The following is a 25,379-nucleotide window of genomic DNA, read 5'->3' as shown; positions in this document are numbered from 1 at the left end:
CCTATGTATCCCCAGGGGTACAGGTAACCATGGTTGAGAACCACTGATCAAGTCCAGTCCCCTGCACTCGTGGCAGGATTAAGTATTATATAGACCATCCCTGACAGGTGTTAGTCTAAGCTGCTCTTAAACATCTCCAGTGATGGAGATTCCACAACCTCCCTAAGCAATTTATTCCAGTGCTTAACCACCTTGACCATTAGAAAGTTTTCCCTAAAGTCCAATCTAAACCACCCTTGCTGCAATTTAAACCTAGAGTTCACATTTCCACCTGCCTTCACTTTATCCAAATGACCTGCCAAAACAGGATTATACTTAGGGTACGTCTACACTACCCGCCGATCCGGCGGGTAGTGATTGATCCCCAATCACTCTGCCATTGACTCCTGTACTCCACTGTGGTGGGAGGCAGAAGCAGACGCAACGGGGGAGCAGTGGCAGTCGGCCCTGCGCTGTGAGGACACGAGGTGAGTCAACCTAAGATGCATGGACTTCAGCTATGCTATTTTCGTAGCTGAAATTATATATCTTAGGTCCATATCTCCCACCCCACCCGCCCCACTATAGAACAGGTCTTCATAACACAAACCCTCTCAGGAACTATCCATTCCATCTATCTCCCAGGTGTTCATCATCACCTGAAAATGGCAGATTTGTCTCACCAAGAAATAGGTGACATGTAGAAATTGCTGCAGTATGAAATGCCAACAGTGTTTCTTTCCTTTCATTTCCTGCTGCAGCTTTTCATCAGCAGTCACAGAATTCTTGAGACAACTGTGCAGTTCTTTCTAGGCTAAGGAGCAGTTCATATGACCTTCATGCTTCCTTGGTTTAGGCTCCAACTTTTTCCAGTCTGACATACTGTTTATGAAAGCTTCTTCATGATGTTTAGATGGCCTGGGAGCTGCTATGGCAAACTGATAGCATGGAAAACAGAACAGCCTTTTCACTGCACAGGAACACACCATCCAGCTTCGACTGACAGATTTGCCATTTGCTAGTACTCTTTCATAGTGTTGATCAGTGAAATGTCTGCCATGCTGCTGTGGAAAATTTAAAATTCCATATGTCATTTGAATAGGTCCTTTCTCAACAAGATAATGGATGGAATCTGAAAGTTCATGGGGACATGTGGCCATAGTACTGGATCTTGGCCGAGGTTGTCTTGGGACTTCTTCCTGGACACATATCTTCATGACCAATAGGAACTGATGACTCATTTAAATTGTCAGTGCTACTTCCCCCAGTGCTAGAAGTTGCAGATGTGTTCATCTCAGGTTCTCTTCTGAATTTTTAGTGCAGGCAGATATTCTGGCCACTGCTGCACTTGATTCCTAAATTATCTTTTTCCTTCCCAGAAGGACTGGAAAAAGCCTAGGACCAAAATTCCACTTTACAGCTAGGCTGGCCTGCTGATGTTGCATAGTATCACCTCTGGTGCTTTTTGCTTTTGCTGACAGTTATTTTCACTTTTTGATGGTAGATAGTTGCAGGTTCCCATTTTAACAGCACTTCTGTTAATGACAACTTTCTATTAATGGAAATATTTTGCCTGGAACCAAATCCATCCAACTGACTGCAATGTTAATTGTTTTGGATATTGGCAGGCTTGTTGTTTATTGGCGACTTTTTTTTTTATGTGCAGCCCTGTGAGCCCCCCAGCATTCCCCCTTCACATGGAAAGCCTGGTCAAAGGCAGGGCCTGATACTGGTGGTGGGCATGGGCTAATGTTTCACATCTAAACCAAGAGGTTTTACTTCTTTTAATATGAATTCAGCTCAGCGGTTTCAGATGAATTTCACTTTGAGTTGTGGGACCAAATGACCCCCAAATTTCAAAGCCTCACTCTTCAGACAGTGCAAGCCCAACAGGATCAAAACTGAAAATAAGGGTCCAAATCCTGTGGTGTGTCTCGGGAAACAGCACAAAAGAAGCAACTTGGGAGCTTGAACTCTGAGAGTAGCCAGATATGCTGATTCTTCAGGATCCTGGGGCTCTTCCTTCTCTGATATATAGCTCGAAAGGAAGCAAAGGGCTTGATCCTGATTTCTTGTTCTTCAATTAGCAGTAGCTAGATAGAATGGTTCTTTCCCCAGGATTGATATTACATATTGTCAAGGTTTCTTTCCCCAGTTTGAACTTTAGAGTACAAAAAGTTGGGACCTGCATTAACACTTCTAAGCTTAATTACTAGCTTAGATCTGGTACGCTGCCACCAGCCAGAATTTAGTGTCTAGCACACTTTCTGTTCCCCCAAAACCTTCCCTGGGGAACATAGATTCAAACCCCTTGGATCTTAAAACAAGGAGAAATTAACCATCCTCCGTCCTTTCCCCGCAGACTTTCCCCTCCCTGGGTTGCCTTGAGAGGCTTCACACCAATTCAAACTCCTTGGATCTTAAAACAAGGAGGAATTAACCATCCGCCCTCCTTTCCCCCCACCAATCCCTGGTGAGTTCAGACCCAATCCCCTTGGATCTTAAAACAAGGAAAATCAATCAGATTCTTAAAAGAAAGCTTTTAATTAAAGAAAGAAAAAAGTAAAAGTTATCTCTGTGAAATCAGGATGGAAAATGCTTTACAGGGTACTCAGATGCATATAGGCCAGAGGGACGCCCCCCAGCCTTAGTTACAGCAAACAGAGGTAAAAATCCTTCCAGAAAAAGAAACATTTACACGTTGAGAAAACAAACATAAGACTAATCCGCCTTGCCTGGCTATTACTTACAATTTTGACACATGAAAGACTGATTCAGAAAGATTTGGAGAGCCTGGATGTACGTCTGGTCCCTCTTAGTCCCAAGAGTGAACAACGAACAAAACAAAAAGCACAAACAAAGACTTCCCTCTACCAAGATTTGAAAGTATCTTGTCTCCCTATTGGTCCTCTGGTCAGGTGTCAGCCAGGTTTACTGAGCTTCTTAACCCTTTACAGGTAAAAGACACAATAACCCTTAACCATCTGTTTATGACACATTCGGTCATAAGTGGGGTGTCACACAGGGTGATTGGCCCCTTTTAAGGAGAGATGGGGCTAGCCACACCTGTGCCATAGTTAATTAGCTGCTTCCCAGTCTGAGAGGACAGAACTAAGGAGGGTCAGGTGACAGCTTAATGGACTCCTAGGCCTTATGAACGAACTAAAAGATCAGTCTGTAGTGGAACTACAGGGAATGGAGAGGCTTTTGTGGAAAGCCCTGAATCAGGGTTTGCAAGAGGCCAGGTACTCCAGAATGGAACCAGCCTGAGGGCCTATTGCTCTGTATCAGCACTGGGGAAGACACAAGGAACAGCCTGTTGGGCTGAGAACAGTACTCCAGGGGAACCAGCCTGGAGGCGAGATGCTCTATCCCACAGCCAGAAAGACTCTTAAAGGTAGTCCTCTTCATGGAACAAGACCCGAAGAGTGGGCTGAAAAGAAGCCCTCAAGAATAGAGGAAACTTTTTTGTTTGTTGGGACGTTTTAGTTGAACTTCTGCTACCCAGGAAGGTATACCCTGTGTTTGATTTTGCCACAGGGCTAAGCCACATCTCCCATACAGATCTGTGTGTGGAGAGCTGAGGAGACCTGCTTCAGGGAATGCTGATAGTGGCACATTTGTCCAGCAGGAGGTGCTATGGGGTAGTCATGCCTCTATAACTATTGTGGGTTTTGTTGTTGTTGTTGTCGTAGTCGTCGTCCCCCATCTCCCCTGCCCCTCAGAGGTTCATCCTGCCCAGGATTGTAGATGTGGCTTAATTCTGGAACCCTGGTTGTAAAAGAGAGCTGTTCAAAACTGCCACTTCTTGGGCAAAAATTTATTCTTATCTCATAGACTCATAGACTCTAGGACTGGAAGGGACCTCGAGAGGTCATCGAGTCCAGTCCCCTGCCCTCATGGCAGGACCAGATACTGTCTAGACCATCCCTAATAGACATTTATCTAACCTACTCTTAAATATCTCCAGAGATGGAGATTCCACAACCTCCCTAGGCAATCTATTCCAGTGTTTAACTACCCTGACAGTTAGGAACTTTTTCCTAATGTCCAACCTAAATCTCCCTTGCTGCAGTTTAAGCCCATTGCTGCTTGTTCTATCATTAGAGGCTAAGGTGAACAAGTTTTCTCCCTCCTCCTGATGACACCCTTTCAGATAACTGAAAACTGCTATCATGTCCCCTCTCAGTCTTCTCTTTTCCAAACTAAACAAACCCAATTCCTTCAGCCTTCCTTCATAGGTCATGTTCCACATGTTCTGATCCACTCTGTGCTGTAGAGTTCTGTAGTGGCTGTGATGTCACCAACAGAATGCACGCTGGTGGAACACAATGCAGGAACAGGTGATCTGCAGTGTGGCCAGGCTTCACTGAACTTGGAAAAAGAAGGGGCAAAATGAGGAAGAAGGTTAAGCTTAGTATTGTGCTGGTGCCCCTGTTTCCCTGCATGCGTAGAAGGGGCTGGGTCGGCATATGTTTTAAGACTAGTTTGATTTTGAATGGAACAAGAGAGAATAAAATTGAACAGAACATTAAAACTTTTTTTTTTCATACTAACAGGTTAGTTGATTGTTTAAGAGACTTTGGGCCTACAGACTGGCAGTTGGCTTGCTTGATATGCAAAACGCTGTGGAACTATAGTGAAAATATCACAAATGCTGCATCATGCTTTGAAGAAGATGATATCAATACACTCCTAGTGCTGCTTGCATCATTTTTAGGTAAGAGCTAACAATCTCATTGCCTTTTCCTCAGAGCAGAACAAAACAGGAGTAAAACCAAGGAAATATCTGTGCATGGGATGCAATGTATTGAAACAGTTTAGTGGTTCATGGATTACTCAGTGACACAATCGCCTTTACCCTTTCACGGTAGCTACTATCTCCATGTTTTTCCTCCTTCATTGCAGATGTAGGTAGTCAAGGTAGAACTGCCTTATTGTACCATTGCCATTCCAGTCCCAGTTCTGCTGCTTTGTCAGTCAGTAAGCTACTAGTGTCTTTCACCAACAGGCCTTTGCTTGTTTGACCCAACTGCCCCATATACTGGAACTGGGCCCTTCTTCCCCTCCAAAGCAATGTAGGGATTTACAGAAGCACTCAATCAGACATTCAGCTGCTTAACTAACCTTGATTGTGAATACAGAGCACACTGGGCAGCACAGGGGAATAAGACATTTCCCCTAATGCACTAGAGAGTTGAACACTTTGTTCTTTAGTAGGCTGAGTGGCATTGACCACTGTCAGTAGACAGGATACTGGGCTAGATGGACCTTTGGTCTGACCCAGTACGGCCGTTCTTATGTTCTTATTGCACATGCAAGGGGCTTCTTGCACTCCCCCATTCCCACCTACAAGTTCCATGGGCCACCCTCCTATCTCCCTATATTTTCAAGGCTCCCTGTAATCCCTGCCTTGTTCCCCCCATGCCAGGGCCTGTGTCCCAGAGAGAAAGACAAGCAGAGAAATGACATCTAGTGGCATGTAGATAAACTAGATCCTATTACTGCCTGATACATTTGTTTTCAAATTGTACATAATAGAGCATAGTTTCTGTACTTAATCTTACCCCTTTATTTTATGTTCACTACTTTGCTTTGTATTATACTCACTGAGTCAGCCTCTTCCAATTGCCTTAAAAAACACACACACATGAAAAATCCAAAACAAAGCGAGGGAAATATTTGGTTAATTTTGATTTACAATTTTTTTTTAAATTTCTTGAAAAGTTGATTATTGTTCAGGCAAGGATTGGATGGTAGTTGGGAAGACTTGCTAAGAAGTGAGATGCCCCACAGTCTGCGAGAAGTGGTGGTTCATGTTTACTGCAAAGTTACTGAGGCCATGTCTACATCTAAAGTTTTGCAGCGCTGGTTGTTACAGCTGTATTAGTACAGCTGTATAGGGCCAGCGCTGCAGAGTGGCCACACTTACAGCAACCAGCGCTGCAAGTGGTGTTAGATGTGGCCACACTGCAGCGCTGTTGGGCGGCTTCAAGGGGGGTTCCGGGAACGCGAGAGCAAACCGGGAAAGGAGACCCGCTTCGCCGCGGTTTGCTCTCTCGTTCCCGGAGCCACCCAGCAAACCGCAGGGAAGGAGACCTGCTTGCTCTGGGCTCCGGGAACGAGAGAGCAAACCGGGAAAGGAGACCCGCTTCGCCGCGGTTTGCTCTCTAGTTCCCGGAGCCACCCAGCAAACCGCAGGGAAGGAGACCTGCTTGCTCTGGGCTCCGGGAACGAGAGAGCAAACCGGGAAAGGAGACCCGCTTCGCCGCGGTTTGCTCTCTAGTTCCCGGAGCCACCCAGCAAACCGCAGGGAAGGAGATCTGCTTGCTCTGGGCTCTGGGAACGAGAGAGCAAACCGGGAAAGGAGACCCGCTTCGCCGCGGTTTGCTCTCTCGTTCCCGGAGCCACCCAGCAAACCGCAGGGAAGGAGACCTGCTTGCTCGGGGCTCCGGGAACGAGAGAGCAAACCGGGAAAGGAGACCCGCTTCGCCGCGGTTTGCTCTCTCGTTCCCGGAGCCACCCAGCAAACCGCAGGGAAGGAGATCTGCTTGCTCTGGGCTCCGGGAACGAGAGAGCAAACCGGGAAAGGAGACCCGCTTCGCCGCGGTTTGCTCTCGCGTTCCCGGAGCCACCCAGCAAACCGCAGGGAAGGAGACCTGCTTGCTCGGGGCTCCGGGAACGAGAGAGCAAACCGGGAAAGGAGACCCGCTTCGCCGCGGTTTGCTCTCTCGTTCCCGGAGCCACCCAGCAAACCGCAGGGAAGGAGACCTGCTTGCTCGGGGCTCCGGGAACGAGAGAGCAAACCGGGAAAGGAGACCCGCTTCGCCGCGGTTTGCTCTCTCGTTCCCGGAGCCACCCAGCAAACCGCAGGGAAGGAGACCTGCTTGCTCGGGGCTCCGGGAACGAGAGAGCAAACCGGGAAAGGAGACCCGCTTCGCCGCGGTTTGCTCTCCCGTTCCCGGAGCCACCCAGCAAACCGCAGGGAAGGAGACCTGCTTGCTCGGGGCTCCGGGAACGAGAGAGCAAACCGGGAAAGGAGACCCGCTTCGCCGCGGTTTGCTCTCTCGTTCCCGGAGCCACCCAGCAAACCGCAGGGAAGGAGACCTGCTTGCTCGGGGCTCCGGGAACGAGAGAGCAAACCGGGAAAGGAGACCCGCTTCGCCGCGGTTTGCTCTCGCGTTCCCGGAGCCACCCAGCAAACCGCAGGGAAGGAGACCTGCTTGCTCTGGGCTCCGGGAACGAGAGAGCAAACCGGGAAAGGAGACCAGCTTGATTACCAGAGGCTTCCTCCTTCCACGGAGGTCAAGAAAAGCGCTGGTAAGTGTCTACATTGGATTACCAGCGCTGGATCACCAGCGCTGGATCCTCTACACCCGAGACAAAACGGGAGTACGGCCAGCGCTGCAAACAGGGAGTTGCAGCGCTGGTGGTGCCCTGCAGATGTGTACACCTTCAAAGTTGCAGCGCTGTAACTCCCTCACCAGCGCTGCAACTTTCTGATGTAGACAAGCCCTAAGTAATTTATTTGCTTTATTTTTCCTTGCTGTGCAGTGATAGATGGCACTATACTACTGCATGATAAGATAAGGCATCTGTCTAAAAATACTCATTACACAATCAATAATGCACCTCTTAGCATTTCTCTAACAAAAGCGCAAACATACTAGTCAATCACAATCATTCCTGAAAGCTTTGCTGTCTAGTGGTGACTGTGCATCTTCGTTCTTAATGCTACTGGGTTTTTCCTTTTCACCTAACATTTTCTTCCTCCAGTTGTCAAGATGTTGACACAATACATGATTACTCCCATTAGCTTGTTCATCTGCCAGCAGTTGGGTGTCCTCTTGCAATTACAATTTTAGTTGTAACATGTAAGGAGGGTTATTTAAATCAAAATTTAACTTGAAAGTTAATCTTCCTCAAATGTACGGTAAGAAGAGTGACGATACAAATGGCACTCTTATGCACCAGATCTGCTTCCTGTGTGTGTTGGGAGTCATCGAATTTTGGTAGTGACAACGGTGAGTTAATATTGGCCTTGAACCTTCTCCTGCTATTATACCCATTCTATGCCTTATCAGCATTAAGGTTCTACCAGTCAGGAAGTAGGAGGCAACTTCAAAGACTGTACCTAAGGCCAGCCAGACAGCCCTTTCCCCTCATTTGTTGGCCTCCTGTGAGTTGGAGCAAGGTGATTGCTGCTCCATAGTTCACTAGCCTCACTAACTGTCTCTAGCAAGAAGATGCATGTAATAACATAGAGTGAGAAATAAAAAGTCTGCAGAGTGAGGCAGGACAGCAGCCAGGAAAGCCATTCCTCCTTTCTGCCCCATTTTAGACCCCTTGCCAGCAGCTCTGTCACAGTCCACCCAGTGAATAACCTCTTCTCACAGGAACAGGCGCTTTTTGGCTGAGCCCGAGACCCTCTTCCCACTTGCTCTACTAACTGCCTCTGCAGGGCCCTTTGGCCTGACACTTACTCACTCTGCATAGTTGCTTCCGTTACCTCATCGCAGTAGTTTCCGCAGGAACAGCAGACCTGGGGCTTGTCTGCAGCTGTGTATCTTGTGATGTTGGGCAGCTTGGTTCTCATTACCACATCACACTTTTTCCTCCTTCCTCTTCGGTGGGTTTTAATGTGTCAACCCAATTGTCGCCTACCTCTTTTACACATGGGTGGTAGGGGGATCTCAGTACACTTACATTCCACTAGGGCTAGGTATTGGCCTCCTCTCCTGTGGGCATCCTCTCACAGGTCACTCCTACCCCCAGTTCTCATGGCACAGAGCCTGCACTCTAGTCCTGGGTTCCACCACACCATGCAGAAGCAGTGTGTTTGTCTCACTCCTGGAATGGCATCCATGTGCTCTGTAGTGCAGGAGATACCCCGATTTCCACATTGAGAAGGGGGTTGGGAGATTAGAACCTCTCCGACGAGATGATTTGTCTACATACAGTAACTTCTCGCTTAACATTGTAATTATGTTCCTGAAAAATGCTACTTTAAGTGAAATGATGTTAAGTGAATCCAGTTTCCCCATAAGAATTAATGTAAATAGGAGGGTTAGGTTCCAGAGAATTTTTTTTTTTTGGCCGGACAAAAGACACACACACTCTCTCTATATATATAGACAGATATACACACACAGTATAAGTTTTTAAAAAACAATTTAATACTGTACACAGCGATGATGATTGTGAAGCTTGGTTGAGGTGGTGAAGTCAAAGGGTGGGATATTTCCCAGAGAATGCCTTATTGCTAAATGATAAACTAGCACTAGCCCTCAAGGGTTAACACGTTGCTAATGTAGCGTCACACTCTACAAGGCAGCACGAATGGAGGGAGGGGAGACTGCATGGCAGAGAGAGAGATGTGCATCTCACATCCTGTGAGAGAGAGAGGTGTGCATTGCCCCTTTAAGTACTCTGACCCCACTCTAAGTACATTGCCTTTTTAAGTAGATCAGCAAGTTGAGACAGCAGCTGCTGCCAGTGAGCTCCCTCTGTCCTAAGTCCTGTCATGTCCCCCCACCCCCACTCTTTGGAGATCAGGTACAGGGGGGATACCCTGACATTAACACCCTTCTTCTCTGCCCATCTGCACAGCAAGCAGGAGGCTCCTGGGAGCAGCACAAGGCAGTGGGGGGAAGGACAGATAGCTTGTGGGACAGCTGCCGCACAGGGAACTTAGGGGGAGTTCTGGTCCATGCTGGTTCCAAGCCCCCACCAGCTAGCTCCAACGGGCTGCTCTTTCTGCAAGCAGTGGACAAAGCAGGCAGCTGCCAAACAATGTTATAAGGGAGCATTGTACAACTTTCAATGAGCATGTTCTCTAATTGATCAGCAACGAAACAGTGTTAACTGGGACAATTTGAAGTAAGGAGTTACTGTACTTCCATAGAGGATCCCCATTTATCTAGCCCATCATTGTAATTGCATCTCTGCGGGGAATCTTCAGCTTCAGGTCCGCACTATTCTCTTTGGTCTAGTAACTGCAGCAAGTAGGAAAGGACAGGAGGCAGAGGTGTGTGTGTATCAAATATGCTTCTATGACCTTTTGATCCAGGACGCCTCAGCCGTGGCCTTTACCCATCCCTTCAACATGTTACGGACCATAAGTGTAATTTCTACTCATTTAATAGATATGTCTTTTGTCAGGGAGAGTTAATTTATATATGAAAACACTCTCTGGGCTAGGTAATGCATTTCTCTCTGAGAACAGACTTCAGAATCCCTTATCTGTCCTTTCCAGAGTCCGCTCCCTGAGCCCCTTTGTGGTCAGACTCATTTTGAGCATCTTTGGCGATGTTGCTGCTTGTTTGGATCTGAGGTCCTGGTTTTGCTTTCATCTCCATCCGCTCATTGCAGGATTCCTTGCTGCAAAAACAACACTCTTCTCCTTGGACTAACTGCTTTTCCTTTCTATTAAGCTTTGGAAGTCCCTGCTTTGGAGGTAGCTTGCCCCCACTACTTTTGGTAGGGTTCAGCTTCTCCCATCCTTTCATCTCCACCCTCAATCACAGGAAGAGCCAACACTGTCAAAGGAAGGACCGGGATTTCCTCCTGGCTTCTACATCTACAAACTTGTTAATTACATTTAATTGTAGAGTCTCTTACTGTTGATGCTTGACTTCGAGTTCCCAAGCTGGCACTTAAGAAAAAAAAAAAAGTATTTGTAGACAACTATTGTGAAGCCATTGAGAGGTGATAAATATAGACCCCCACTGTGCTATTTTTTTTTTACTCATTTTTCTGAGCCCAGATGTATTCATGTTTTTCCATTAGAACTATACTCTTCAGACAGTGGTTTTTAGTTTAACTCAAAGTTGTTTGCAAACTATGAATGCTGAACAGGTAAAAATTGTACATGCCCTCGTGATAATACATAGGAGTTTTGTATTCGTCAACGTTGACAACATTTTTCCCCATTACAGATGAGGAATTAGCATTGGATTACAGCTTCGACAGAGATTTAAGGGACTATCACAAACTGTATTGGGAAACAGAGTTCAAGCCTGTGGCACAGAAGCTTCTCAACAGAATTCAAAGCCACCATTCCTTCCTTCAGCCTATAACTATTACTTCATTTTAACCTAGGAGCTGCTAAAAAACCTGTTAATACAAACTGCAGACTGTTTCAGCTGTTTTAAAATAGTAGTAGTAAATGCAAACAGGGTTTGCTATTAATATATTGAAAATAACTCCATTAAGTGCTGATTATTTTTGTATGTAGATTGTATATTTAACTATTTCTGATGCTACCTATACATTTTCATTGGCAAGCATGCTGGACATTATGGGACAAATGAATAACATTAATTTATCTCATAGCTAGACTGAATACCATCTTTTGAGAAAGTTAGTATTTGTATAATGTCGCTTAAAAAAATTATTGATGTAATGTGGCTTTTCTATTAATTAAATTCTGTTGCGGGTTTCTTTGGTGGAAAAGTTTGTTCACAGCTGAAAAGAGACTATTTGAATAGTTTGCCAAACTTACTTCTTATACTTGTTAAAGTCCCTCCCCTCTCCCCCCCACAATGGGCACATGGGAAATCTCTGGCAACAAGGAGCTATGCATTATAAGAAGATTGTTCCACAGCACACTACGTCTATCTACAGATTTGGGCTTGGTACTTCTTCTCGTTCATAAAATTCCATAGCAAATGTTACTTTTGGAGTTTGTTCTTTTCACAAGATTCTCTCTTAAACGAAGCACAGGAGCTTGAATTTTTTTTTAAATGGTAAACTGGAATTTTCCCCTTTTTGTGAGAAAGGGAGACATCTCTTTTCCTCCTCTCTCATGGGGATTTCCCTCTTCATTGAGGAGAGAGGGGAAACTCTAGCCTCCTACTCTAAACTGCTGGGAGAGAGTCTCTCTACCATCCCCATTCTTGGCTGGGGATTATTTTTCCTCTCCACTAGAGGGATCATGTGCTTTATCATTTTCACAGGGAAGTTGGTGATCAACTATCTCAGCTTTCTCCAGCTCTAGTTTGGGCAAGAATCTAATGGATCACGAGCAGCTTTCTTTCTCCCTCTTTCCGTTATGCAGGACTAGTCCTGGCTCTGTCCTTGAAATAAGAGGAAGAATTAGTATTATAGGACTAGTCATGCACAACAGAAAGGGAGAGAGAAGGCTGCCCCAATCCACTGAATCAGTGCCCAGACTAGAGGTGGAGAGAGCTGGGATGGGGGGGTGGAAGGGGTGTGCACGTGCAATATTCTACTGTTGGTGCAATGCATCCTGGGTACTTGTTTGAATACTGTTGGCCAGCAGTGTCCCTTGGGAGTTTTGAATCTATCATGTGTCTTAGTGCCTCCAACTGGGGGCATAATATGTATACCCAGCATTACTCAGTACTCAAGATCTGATGCTACTTTGGTAAAGCTGCCTCCCGTTCATTGTTTAGGCAGACTCCTATCACTCGCCTCCTGTGCTCTAGGTTATGGCTTGTGAACCACCAACAATGGAATACACCTCTACCCCCATATAACATGACCAGATATACAAATTTGGATATAACGCAATAAAGCAGCACTCGGGGGGGTGGGGGGGATGTGCACTCTGGCAGATCAAAGCAAGTTCGATATAATGCGGTGTCACCTATAATGTGGTAAGATTTTTTGGCTCCTGAGGACAGCGTTATATTGAGGTAGAGGTGCACATAGGGACTTGAAGAAAGCTATTTACCTTACAGTAACTGTAATTCTTTGTGTTGTCCATATATGGCAGTTGGGGTTGGCCTGCCCTCTGCACCCTCACTCAGAGGCACAAGGACATTGAGGGTATAGGAGTGACAGCCACCCTGCCCCCCAAACACTGCTGGCCAAAAGAATCCAAACAAACTACAGGGTCCATGTGCACCATCAATGGAATATAAGCTGATAATACATATCAAAATAGTATAAAAATCAAAATTTTGGAGAGCTAAACTCCAACGAAGAAGTTTGTTGTTGTTCCCCTTGGCAGTATGAAGCCACTGTAGTGCAGCATGGTCAGTTTGTAGTTGGAACCGCTGTCCCCAAACATATGGGCGTAGCTTTTCCAGGGCGTACACAATGGCATAGCATTCCTTTTCACTGACTGACCAGTGACTTTCCCTCTCAGACAGTTTCTTGCTGAGAAACACGACAGGATGGAAGTTGTGATCTGTTGCTTCCTGCATGAGCACTGCTCCTATACCACGCTCAGATGCATCCGTGGTTACTAGGAATGGTTTGTCAAAATTCAGGGCCCTGAGCACAAGGTTAGACATGAGCGTTGCCTTAAGTTGGGTAAAGGCCTTTTGACACCTATTAGTCCACTTAACTGCATTTGGCTGGGTCTTTTTGGTCAGGTCGGTCAGTGGGGCAGCGATTTGGCTGTAGTGTGGTACAAATCGCCTGTAGTACCCAGCCAAGCCTAAGAAGGATTGGACCTGTTTCTTTGACCTTGGGACAGGCCACTTTTGGATAGCATCCACCTTGGCCTGTAGGGGGTTTATGGTTCCTCGACCCACCTGGTGCCCCAGGTAAGTTACTCTGTTTTGGCCTATTTGACACTTTTTGGCCTTAACAGTTAGTTCTGCCTGCCTGATGCGCTCAAAGACCTTTTTTAGGTGTAGTAGGTGTTCGGGCCAGGAGTCTGAAAAAATGGCCACATCATCGAGGTAGGTGACTGCAAATTCTTCCAGTCCAACTATTAGACCATCTACCAGCCTCTGGAAGGTGGCGGGTGCATTTCGAAGGCTGAAAGGAAGGACACTGAATTCATACACCCCCGCATGGGTGACGAATGCTGACCTCTCCTTGGCAGGTTCATCTAGCGGTACTTGCCAGTACCCCTTGGTTAAGTCTATTGTAGAGATGAACTGGGCACGTCCCAACTTCTCCAATAGCTCATCGGTACGTGGCATTGGATAGTTGTCCGGACGAGTTACCGCATTTAGCTTACAGTAGTCCATGCAAAAGCGTATTTCCCCATCTGGTTTGGGTACCAGAACCACTGGAGATGCCCATGGACTGGTAGATGAGCGGATTATACCCATCTCTGGCATGTTCTGGATCTTCCGTTCTATAGCAGCTTGGGCATGAGGAGACACCCGGTAGGGTGGGGTTCTGACTGGGTGAGCATTACCTGTATCAATGGAGTGGTATGCCCGTTTAGTCCGTCCTGGGGTGGCTGAGAATAATGGGGCAAAGCTAGTGCACAGCTCCTTGATTTGTCGCCACTGCAGACGTTCCAGGGTGGTTGAGAGGTTCACCTCTTCCACGCCACCGTCTTTTTTCCCGTCGTAGTAGACACCGTCAGGCCACTCAGCATCATCTCCCTGGACTGTAAACTGACAAACCTGTAAATCTCTGGAATAGAAAGGCTTGAGAGAATTAACATGGTACACTTTAGGCTTTAGTGAGGAATTGGGAAATGCTATGAGGTAATTTACAGTTCCCAGGCGCTCTTGGACCGTGAATGGCCCTTCCCATGATGCTTCCATCTTATGGGCCTGTTGCGCCTTCAAGACCATAACCTGGTCTTCTACCTTGAAGGAACGTTCTCTGGCATGTCTGTCATACCAGGCCTTTTGCTCTTCCTGAGCATCCTTTAGGTTCTCTCTAGCAAGGGCTAAAGAGTGTTGGAGGGTGCTTTGTAGGTTGCTAACAAAGTCCAGAATGTTAGTTCCTGGAGAAGGCGTAAACCCCTCCCATTGCTGCTTTACCAACTGTAATGGTCCCTTAACCTCGTGACCATACACAAGTTTAAATGGTGAAAACCCTAAACTGGGATGTGATACAGCCCTGTAGGCAAACAGCAACTGCTGCAACACTAGGTCCCAATTATTGGAGAATTCGTTGATGAATTTTCGTATCATGGCCCCCAAAGTTTCATTGAACCTTTCCACCAGGCCACTGGTTTGATGGTGGTACGGGGTGGCAACCAAGTGATTCACCCCATGAGTTTCCCACAGTTTTTCCATGGTCCCTGCCAGGAAATTAGACCCTGAATCTGTAAGGATGTCGGAGGGCCAACCTACCCTGGCAAAGATGTCTGTTAGGGCCAGGCACACAGTGTTAGCCCTGGTGTTGCCTAGAGCGACTGCTTCTGGCCATCGGGTAGCAAAGTCCACTAAAGTCAGTACGTACCGCTTTCCTCTGGGCATCTTTTTTGGGAAAGGGCCCAGAATATCCACAGCTACTCGCTGAAATGGGACCTCAATTATGGGGAGTGGCTGGAGAGGGGCCTTGACCTGGTCTTGAGGCTTTCCCACTCTTTGGCATACCTTACAAGACCGGACATACTTGGCAACGTCCTTGCCCATCCCCTCCCAGTGGAAGGACTTCCCCAACCTGTCTTTGGTTCTGTTCACCCCAGCATGGCCACTGGGATGATCATGGGCTAAGCTTAAGAGCTTCCCCCGGTACTTAGTTGGAACCACCAACTGTTTTTGCGGCTGCCATTCTTCCCGGTGTCCACCAGAAAGAATTTCCTTGTATAAAAGTCCTTGGTTTATAACAAACCGGGATCGATTAGAAGAGCTGAGAGGCGGTGGGGTGCTCCGTGCCGCCGCCCAAGCTTTCTGCAGGCTGTCATCTGCTTCCTGCTCAGTCTGGAACTGTTCTCTTGAGGCTGGGGTCACCAGTTCTTCCTCAGACTGTGGACTTGGGCTTGGTTCCTCTGGAAGCAATGTAGGTGATGGGGTTGTTTCTGGTGCTGGTGAACCGCTCTCCGCTGGTGCACCTGTGGTTATTTCAGGCTCTGGCTGAGCCTTTTGGGTATGGCTGTCTGTTGCTTTTGCCAGTTTTGGCTCGCTGGCGCCCTCTGGCTTTGAGTTTGAAGATGTGGTTGCACTTGCTGGTGCTGGTTGCTGTTCCAGTTCCGGGCCTGGGACTGGAGGTGTTGTGGCTGTTTCAGTGGTTGGCATGGAATCCGGGTCCACTACTTCTGTCTGGGTCTCTGGTAACCCAGACGGGGCGTCTGTGGACGGTTCAGGAACAGGAATGGGTCTGGAAGCTTGCCTGGTTTGGCTACGTGTAACCATTCCCACTCGCTTGGCCCGCTTCACCTGGTTGGCCAAGTCTTCTCCCAGTAGCATGGGGATAGGATAATTGTCATAGACTGCAAAAGTCCACATTCCTGACCAGCCTTTGTACTGGACAGGCAGTTGAGCCGTAGGCAAGTCTACAGCTTGTGACATGAAGGGGTAAATTGTAACTTTGGCCTTTGGGTTGATGAATTTGGGGTCAACGAAGGATTGGTGGATAGCTGACACTTGTGCCCCCGTGTCTCTCCATGCAGTAACCTTTTTTCCGCCCACTCTCAAATTTTCCCTTCGTTCCAAGGGTATTTGAGAGGCATCCGGGCCTGGGGATTTTTGGTGTGATGGTGGTGTCATGAATTGCACTCGCATGGTGTTCTTTGGACAGTTGGCCTTGATATGTCCCAGTTCATTACACTTAAAGCATCTTCCATCTGATGGGTCACTGGGCTAAGGTGCGTTACTGGAGACTGTTGAGGTGGAAGAGTAGGGCATCTGTGGCTTTACTTGGGTTGTATGTGGGGTCTTTGGCTGTCCTCGGTTGTAGGGTTTATGGTCGGTGTGCCCCCTGGGGTATTCGTTCCCCTTGACAGTAGCTTTCTTGCTTTCTGCCACTTCCATCCATTTGGCTCCAATCTCCCCCGCCTCAGCGAGGTCTTTGGGTTTTCCATCTTGTATGTACCGTGTGATGTTTTCAGGAACACCATCCAAGAACTGCTCCATTTGTATGAGGAGGTGCAGTTCTTCCAAGGTTTGAACGTTGTGTCCTGTTATCCAGGCCTCATAGTTTTTTGCAACTTAGTAGGCGTGTTTGGGAAATGACACATCTGGTTTCCACTTTTGGGTTCTGAAGCGCCGACGGGCATGATCTGGGGTTATCCCCATTCTGTATTTGGCCTTGGTTTGAAAAAGTTTATAGTCATTCATTTGCTGCTTAGGCATTTTAGCTGCCACCTCTGCTAAAGGTCCACTGAGCTGTGACCTTAATTCTACCATGTACTGGTCTTCGGGGATGCTGTACCCAAGACAGGCTCTTTCAAAATTTTCCAAGAAGGCCTCTGTGTCATCCCCTGCCTTGTAGGTGGGAAATTTCCTGTGCTGTGGAGCAATAATTGGCGCCGGGTTGTTAGGGTTGGCTGGCACATGCAGCCCGGCTTTTGCCAAGTCCAGTTCATGTTTTCTCTGTTTTTCCTTCTCTTCATTTTCTTTTTGTTGTTTTTTCCATTTCTCGGCGGTGGGCCACCTCTTCTTTTTCTAGTTTTTTTTTGTGTGCTGCCTCTTTGGCTGCCTGTTCTCTTTGGTAGGCTGCCAGTTTGATGCTTTCTTCCTTTTTTTTCAGCTCCATCTCTTTTTGTTTTATTTCTAGTTCCTGTTTGTGTTTTTCCATCTCTTGCCTGTGTTCAGCTTCTTTGATTTGTTCTTCGGCCTTAATTTTTGCCTTAGAAGTCATGGTTCCTGTTTTCTTGTGTTGGGGTGCCCTCCGGTGTTTATCTTCTGAACTGCAGGTTCTCTGTTGCCTCCTGAAGTCTGCCTAGCAACAGTGCCTTTAGCTAATCTTCAATGTTAAGTAAACCTGAAAAACCACTTTATTTGCATGTATATAGTGCTGGTAATGACTCTCAATGGGAGAGCTATTGCATGACAAAAGACCTGTAACAGCTCCTTAATGTTTCTTGCTTAATATGCAAGCCACAAACTGCCAGAGAGAGCAGAAAAAAAATTCTCTCTGGTTCCCTTTTAAAACCAAACTGTTTCTCTCTGCTAAAAAGCCCCTAGCAGAGAAAAGAAAAATAAAATATTTCCACTGGCTTCTGGATTCTGTCTATCCCACCTCTGCCACCATGTCAAACCTTAGTCCCAGATTTGGACCTTAGCGTCCAAAATATGGGGGTTAGCATGAAAACCTCCAAGCTTAGTTACCAGCTTGGACCTGGTACTTGCTGCCACCACCCAAAAAATTAGAGTATTTTGGGGCACTCTGTTCCCCCTGAAAAACCTTCCCTGGGGACCCCAAGACCCAAATCCCTTGAGTCTCACAACAAAGGGAAATAATCCTTTTTCCCTTCCCCCCTCCAGGTGCTCCTGGAGAGATACACAGACACAAGCTCTGTGAATCCAAACAGAGTGACTCCCCCTCTCCGTTCCCAGTCCTGGAAACAAAAGCACTTTCCTCTTCACCCAGAGGGAATGCAAAATCAGGCTAGCAAATCCAACACACACAGATCTCCCCCTGATTTCTTCCTCCCACCAATTCCCTGGTGAGTACAGACTCAATTTCCCTGAAATTTCCCAGAAAAGAAAACTCCAACAGGTCTTAAAAGAAAGCTTTATATATAAAAGAAAGAAAAAATACATACAAATGGTCTTTCTGTATTAAGGTGACAAAATACAGGGTCAATTGCTTAAAAGAATATTGAATAAACAGCCTTATTCAAAAAGAATACAAATCAAAGCACTCCAGCACTTATATTCATGCAAATACCAAAGAAAAGAAACCATATAACTTACTATCTGATTTCTTTGTCCTTACACTTAGAAACAGAAGATTAGAAAGCAGCAACTACTTCTCCAAAGCTCAGAGAAAAGCAGGCAGACAGAAAACAAAGACTCAGACACAAAATTTCCTCCACCCAAAGTTGAAAAAATCCGGTTTCCTGATTGGTCCTCTGGTCAGGTGCTTCAGGTGAAAGAGACATTAACCCTTAGCTATCTGTTTATGACAGAGGTAGAGGTGCACATAGGGACTCGAAGAAAGCTATTTACCTTACAGTAACTGTAATTCTTTGTGTTGTCCATATATGGCAGTTGGGGTTGGCCTGCCCTCTGCACCCTCACTCAGAGGCACAAGGACATTGAGGGTATAGGAGTGACAGCCACCCTGCCCCCCAAACACTGCTGGCCAAAAGAATCCAAACTCAAACTACAGGGTCCATGTGCACCATCAATGGAATATAAGCTGATAATACATATCAAAATAGTATAGTTAATGTAAGGTAACCACAGCTTCCATCTAGAATGAGAAGGTTTTCTCTTAAATATCATCCTTCACTGTTTTAAGGCCAAAAAGCTTGATGGTATCATAACCAACATACAAAGCAGTGCAGAGTGGTAATGCTTGAAAATGTGTGTAGGGTTGAGAGCGAGAGAGCATTTGGAATATTATTGAAGGATCAGAGTGTCTTTGGGCCATGGGGGAAAAATACCTCTTAGGTTTAGCTGCCTCTGTTGGCAAAAGGACGAGTACAGCTCTCTGAGCACCACTGTAACTCCAGTTTTCAGAGCAGGAATCTCCCCTTTGTCTTTACTGCTGCCTGGAGTTAGATGCAGTTCAACAGAGCTAAGTTTTAGGAATTGCCCTTTAAAGCCAAGTTCTTATTCTATGGTTTTGGAACATCAAAATCCTGTTGAGAGGAAATAGCAGATGCTTCCTGTTAGTTACAATTTTGTGACAGTTTATTAATCTTTCCCCCACATCATTTTAGATAATGTTTTAGCTTTTGGGGCTGTAGTATCTTTCTAAGCTATTTCTAGAATGTTCCTACTCCACTAAAATGGGCTTTAGTTTTCAACTGAAATACAAGTAGCATTTAATGAAACTGTTCACAATTAAGGTTCAGAGGTAGAAATAAATGAAGCAGATTGTTAATGGTATAAATCAGAATTAGCATGTGTGCGCGCAATACCTCTATAACATCAAACCACTTCTTTAGCTAGTAGCTGAAATATTTTCTTTTAGTGTCTGGCTCTCTTTCAATAGGTACTCACCACAGCAATTGTATATAGACTAAGGCCACAAGGGACCATCATGATCATCTAGTCTGACCTCCTCTACATTGCAGACCACAGAACCTTCCCCACCCACTCCTGAAATAGACACTTGACCTCTGGCTGAGATACTGAAATCCTCATGGAGCTTGAGGGCCATGGTCACTAATGCATCTTTCTTTTTGTAGGGCCCTACTCTGCCTGTATCATAACATTGTTTTAAAGAGCAATCCTATATCCCTCTAGGCTCACACTAGCTTATCCTCAGCAAGAGCCAGCTTGATTTAGTTGAGTGAGCACAAAAGGCTGGCAGCCAGAAATCTTGTTTTAATTCCAGCTTTGCCACCGAGTTGCTCTGTAACCTGGTAAATCGCAGTCTCCTTTTCCCAATCTCCAGCATCAGGCTCTCGTAACTAATCATCACCCCTCTATTACTTAGGTAATATTTGTACAACACTGCATGTATGTGTTAAGTACTATTATAATACACTGCAGGAACATAGTCAAGAAGAATTTGACATTACTCACTCTTTTGTACAGTACAATAGACAGTGGGGACTTGTTAAAGTTTTTGTTTAAGCCTGGCAGCACTGAGTAGATTATTCTTCAGTGACATACAGGGTGACTCATGCATTTACTAAATGAAGACTGGCTTAATTGATTAACAAATGTCCTTTCTCTCCTTACTCAACTGCTGCTTGGTTTTAACCCATTCTAGCCCATGAAAGTTTCTTTGACTGATTGATAATTATAACACAAGTTCTGGAACTAGACACACTAAAGGTCACTAGTATGTTTTATCTTTGTACTTAATTCTTTTGAAAATACCCAGAGAGCTGGCAGGTTTGGAAAAATCGAGTTGGAAAATCTCTTCTCATAGGTCATGGTAGGGGAGTAGAGTCAGGGAGGGAACAAAGAATGGTCTTGAGCAAGCAAGAGAAGGTGGTGCTGACTAAAGATAAAATGTTTACTGGGGTGAACTTTGTATTTTTCCCCTAAAACTAATCACTACTCCCTTAATCTGACCAACTGAATAATTAACAGGGAGGTTCTGTCAGCTTCACAAGTTATATAGGAGGTTTGCTCAGCTGTGCCTCTCACAGGCTTTGATCCTTTAGTGTAGTTTAAAGCAATAAGATAGTGTAAAATAAAGAACAGAGAAAAAAGTTGCTATCCTTTATTTAAAAATACCAGTAATACTGACAGATTTCAAAAGCAATTCACACTCATAAGTTTTCAATGTATTCTCTGAAACCAACTGTATATTGAACATTATCATTTTAATGTTTTGATTTACTAAAAAATAGATGTTTTTCAGCTTAGTTACTTAAGCAGCTGCAAAATCATTAAGACTAGCACTGGGCTTGTGATACTCTGGACTGCCAAACAGTCAGTGTAACATTCCCACACCTTAGCTAGCTCCTAGAAACAAAAAAATGCAGGACAACAAAGGAATGGGCATCAGTGACAGAAAATGTTCATCCTTGGAAAGCAGATTAAGGGGCAATTCATGTAGTTCTACACTTACCTAAATAGCTTTCAGGACTGAATTTCCCCATCCCCTCCCTACAGCAAGACAACTGCGCTTTGGATTTCACCAAAGAATTCTGAACACATTGTCCTACAACATGTTTTTCTTTAAGGCGATACTACAGTAAGAGAAATCTCTGTTACCTTCAAAATTGTCAGTATGGCCTGAGGAAGATTAGTTCTGACTTTTAAGAAGATGCTAAACAAGGGGGCATGTTTTCTTTAAAACCACACACAATGTAATGTAGGCTCAGAATATAGCAGTGCTCATTTTCACTTACAGCTTAACTGGAACAGCCAGTCTCAGTTCATTCCACCAGCACAAATAGCAGCATCCGGGTTTTCTAAAATTATTCTTATGTATCAAAAGCAGGAGTCATCAAGGTGCACTTTTTTTTTTTTTTTTTTTTTGCGTCTTATGCTCCAGCTCCCATTGTATTTAACCTAAGACAAGATTTATGTATTTACCATCTGCTGTATTGCCACAAGTCATGGTTTCCTATGCTGTCTAAAGCCCAATACTGTGAACAGGCAGCACTCTGACACAACTCTATCCTTTCAACTGCCACGCAGTCACTGCTCAGTGGCAACAGCGATATTCCAACAATGAAATAGCTGAAACTAAAGAAGTTACGGCAAAGTCTCTTAATTTCTAGTGACCATTGGTCCTGGTGCTTCGTAGGTTCACGCTATAGGCTGTATCTGCTGAACATTCCATCGCTGTTAGTCAGTCAAAGGTATCAGGTCATATAATGAGTAATAGCTCTCAGAGCATAAAGTAGTTCAGCTTGCATCCGAGCTTCTATAAGAAGCAAATTAACATGAACCTTTAAAAAACAAAAAAAACAAAAGTAAAGTTACACATACAGATAGCTCTCTCCCTGCCATAAAGCTTGCAGGAGGAGAAAGGTTTCCAGCAAATGCTAGAGGTGCAGGGCAACTTTGAAAATGTTTCAAAGGATCTTAGGGAAGCTAAAGGGCGGGAATGGCGTGGGGTGAGAGAAGCAGGTGGTGTGGTGGGTCTGATGCTATCAGACATCACTCTCTTTTGATAAGAGAAGGGCCAGATTAAAGGTATGTCTACACTGCAAGTACTCCAGCAGCACACCTGCAATGCTGCAACAGCACCACTGTCGTGTAGACACTACAGCAAGAGAAGGGGGGTTTCCATTGCTGCAGCAAATCCATTTCTCCAAGAGGTGATATCTAGCTTGACAGGATAGTTCTTCCATCAGTTTAGCTGTGTCTACAGTTGGGGTTAGGTTGACCTAACTACATGACCCAGGGCATGAAACTATTCACAGTACTGAGCAAGGTAAGTAGGTAGGTAGACCCAGGTGTTAGGTGTAGACCAGGCCTAAGGCACACACACTACAGGCCTAAGGCCCCAGATCACAGTCACCTTAATACAACAAAATGAAAGCTTTTTTTTTTTTTTTTTTTTTTTAAATAAAAGTTTCTTGGCTCCATAGTCGTAAACAAAAGCTTGAAGACATCAACTGCGTGTAACTGATGTCTGAGCGCCTGCAGGCAGCCTGAAATAGTGCTGATACCATGAACTTCAATGGGTGCTATCCCCAAGATCTGCTACTTAGGGGAAACGCCTCCCAGCACCATCATAAGAGAGAACTTTGTGGCTGGAGAAGGCCACAGGGAACCTGAGTCACATAGCAGCTGGGGTTTATCTGCTTTAGGAATAAGTACTTTTGGGAGAGGGGTGGGGGGCTGCTGCTCCTAGGGCAAAAGAACATTCCATAACACTGCCTTCTGGGGCATGGACCATAAGGGATAGGCCACAGGGGGTCCCTTGTCATGATGTACAATGGCCTTGATTTTCTCAATTGGCCCTAGAGAAGAGTCTTTGTTAATTAAATTGTGTATATTGATAAGTAGTTTAGCAATTTATCTATTTCCCTCTACATAACAAGAAAGTTTGCATACTGACCAGCAAACAACTTGGCTTGTCTGTTAGCTAGCATATTTAGTAGACAAGGAAAAGTTATGCTTATTGGAAAGTGTATTCCACAAATTCAGTTTGATATTTATCCAACAGAAGTAAGATCTAAGTAATTTCATAACTGAAGCACGATTCTCTGATTATCATAGCATTTAACACTATTATTGTAGCACACTATGGCTACTAGCATTACTACCAAGTTTACTGAGCTACTCAGAATACATGCAGACAGTACCTTCTCAGAGTGTTTGAACTGCCTCCAGAAGCTATCATACATTCTTTTTGTGGTTTTTTCAGGAGTGCAAACCACAGTTTTGATGTAAACTTTAAAACTGCGATCCAACAACTGATTAATTTCACCATAGTCATAATCATCGTATCTGTTCAGAAGTGAAAGGAGAATACTTTCATTTTCCTGTCCCACAATCTTAGTATTTCACTTAGAAATTATGTTTCAAACTACTGTACACAATTAGTTATTCCAGCTGTGAACAGAGACTTGCTTTCTAGAAATATGTCTCTCTTACCCCCTTAAGTAGAGTCTTGCTCCTGTATTGCTGTCATGGCAATGAAATGTATCACTGATAGTATAAGGAATGGCTTTCCTTCCATCAGGAAAAAAAAACTAGTGAGAGATACTATCAAATCTAATTGTTTTGTATAAGGAACATGACAAGACCAACCTTATTCCAAACATACAGTGGATATAATTCCAAATTGCACGTCTAAGCATGGAGGTATCCACATCTTTGTGCATGGCCATTGTATTGTATGTCAGATCATAAGCAATATGAAACTTCTCATCAATCAGCTGCCCCACATCTGGGTAAAGACGATTAACCAAGGAATAGCCATGGTCCTCCCAGGAATAGTCCTTAAAATAAAGAAACCAAAACTGACTACATGTTTCACAAAGACACATTGAAGTTCTAGCTCTTCAATTTCCTTTATCAAGTATAATCACTATAAATGTATTGCTCTGGAAATAAAAGTGCTTATTTGTAAAATAAAACAACAAATAAATCCTCTCCTGTTCTCTAGGCAATAGTTAGAACTAGTGACAAGTTTTGATGCAAAGTAATTGGTACAATTTAACACACTGATTGTACGCATTTTCTGATGCTGGTTACTGATCACTTTTCTGTTACCTGAACACGGAATGTAGGCACATGCATTCCATGTCTGGAGAAGTCTTTATACCCATAGCTTGTATCCTCAAAGTGGCGAGATACATCTCTTGTTGGCGCTGACTCCTCATCCTCTGTTAAAGTAAACAGCAGGAGTTTCACAAGTTAATCTCAGCATATTCCAGCAAGAAAACAAAAATGGAAGAGCACTTGTGAAGCCATTGTGGATTCTCTCACCTCAACAGTACAATTTGTAACAGTACAACAGTAACACCTCCCACTGATCTCCCCCATCCCACCAAGAAACAATCCTAATACAGGGAACTCTCGCAAAACTAGGTTACCTAGTAGTAACTGGAGAAGTTTGTAATTTATGGTAGAACTTGTGAAAGATATGGCAATTTCCTGCAATATCCTCGGAAGACCTTACTAAATTAAGTTTAAGTATCTTTGGGGTCCATTGTATTAAATGAATGATTTATGTATTATTGTGGGCCAAGATTGTATGTAACCTCTAAAGGGGGTGATATGCGAGACCTGGAGGTTCAAACAACGTGCAAGACAAGAATGGACTTTTAGAATAAAAACCATTAAATTATTTTCCTGGGGAATATCTAGGAAGAGGTGAATGCATATTCCTCAACCCGTTATGAAAAAACTAGCCTTTTGAAGCTATGCCATGAGAAGAGGGTCTTTGTCTGCTGATTACCGGTTACTGAAGGCCACCATCAAAGGCCCAAGCTGTATAAAGAAACAGTTGTTCTGCCCAGTCTGGGTTCTAGTTCTAAATCTGAATCAGTTATGAACTTGTAACCACAGAGAAACCCAGTTGTGGGTTTGAAGGACTGACACCTACCACACCCGAGGAAGTTAAGCTGTGGTGATCTCTGATAAGCTTTTTAGTATGCGTGTAGGTTCTTTTACTGTTTTAATGTTTTTTCTGTAACACTTTCATCTTAAGAATAAATGTGCTTATTTAGTAAAAGCTATGTGGTAACTTGT

General features: G+C 44.8%; 2 protein-coding genes across 11 annotated transcripts in view; one reads left to right on the top strand and one right to left on the bottom strand.

Annotated features, from left to right (window-relative positions):
* ARMC2 (armadillo repeat containing 2) overlaps window positions 1-25,379 on the top strand; it is a 171,552-nt gene that overhangs the window by 126,613 nt on the left and 19,560 nt on the right. For 4 of the 6 annotated variants that reach the window (XM_050951358.1, XM_050951356.1, XM_050951357.1 and 1 more), the window contains 2 exons: window positions 4,539-4,699; window positions 10,917-11,074. In XM_050951358.1, the coding sequence (XP_050807315.1) occupies window positions 4,539-4,699; window positions 10,917-11,074 (319 nt within the window). Of the gene's footprint in view, window positions 1-4,538; window positions 4,700-10,916; window positions 11,075-25,379 lie in introns of those variants that run through there. The other 2 variants (XM_050951359.1, XM_050951361.1) reach the window with 2 other exon arrangements.
* Window positions 10,862-25,379, bottom strand: part of SESN1 (sestrin 1) — a 141,697-nt gene continuing 127,179 nt past the window's right edge. For 4 of the 5 annotated variants that reach the window (XM_050951393.1, XM_050951396.1, XM_050951397.1 and 1 more), the window contains 5 exons: window positions 24,399-24,511; window positions 23,934-24,124; window positions 23,486-23,630; window positions 18,876-22,120; window positions 10,862-12,791 (listed from right to left, as the gene is read on the bottom strand). In XM_050951393.1, coding sequence (XP_050807350.1) covers window positions 22,034-22,120; window positions 23,486-23,630; window positions 23,934-24,124; window positions 24,399-24,511 — 536 coding nt within the window. In that variant the 3' untranslated portion in view covers window positions 10,862-12,791; window positions 18,876-22,033. Of the gene's footprint in view, window positions 12,809-18,875; window positions 22,121-23,485; window positions 23,631-23,933; window positions 24,125-24,398; window positions 24,512-25,379 lie in introns of all 5 variants that reach the window. The other variant, XM_050951394.1, reaches the window with a different exon arrangement.

Source organism: Gopherus flavomarginatus, chromosome 4 (assembly GCF_025201925.1).
Source record: "Gopherus flavomarginatus isolate rGopFla2 chromosome 4, rGopFla2.mat.asm, whole genome shotgun sequence".
Lineage (NCBI taxonomy): Eukaryota > Metazoa > Chordata > Testudines > Testudinidae > Gopherus > Gopherus flavomarginatus.
Note: the sequence above shows the minus strand (reverse complement) of the source record. Positions and strands in the feature narration are given on the sequence as shown.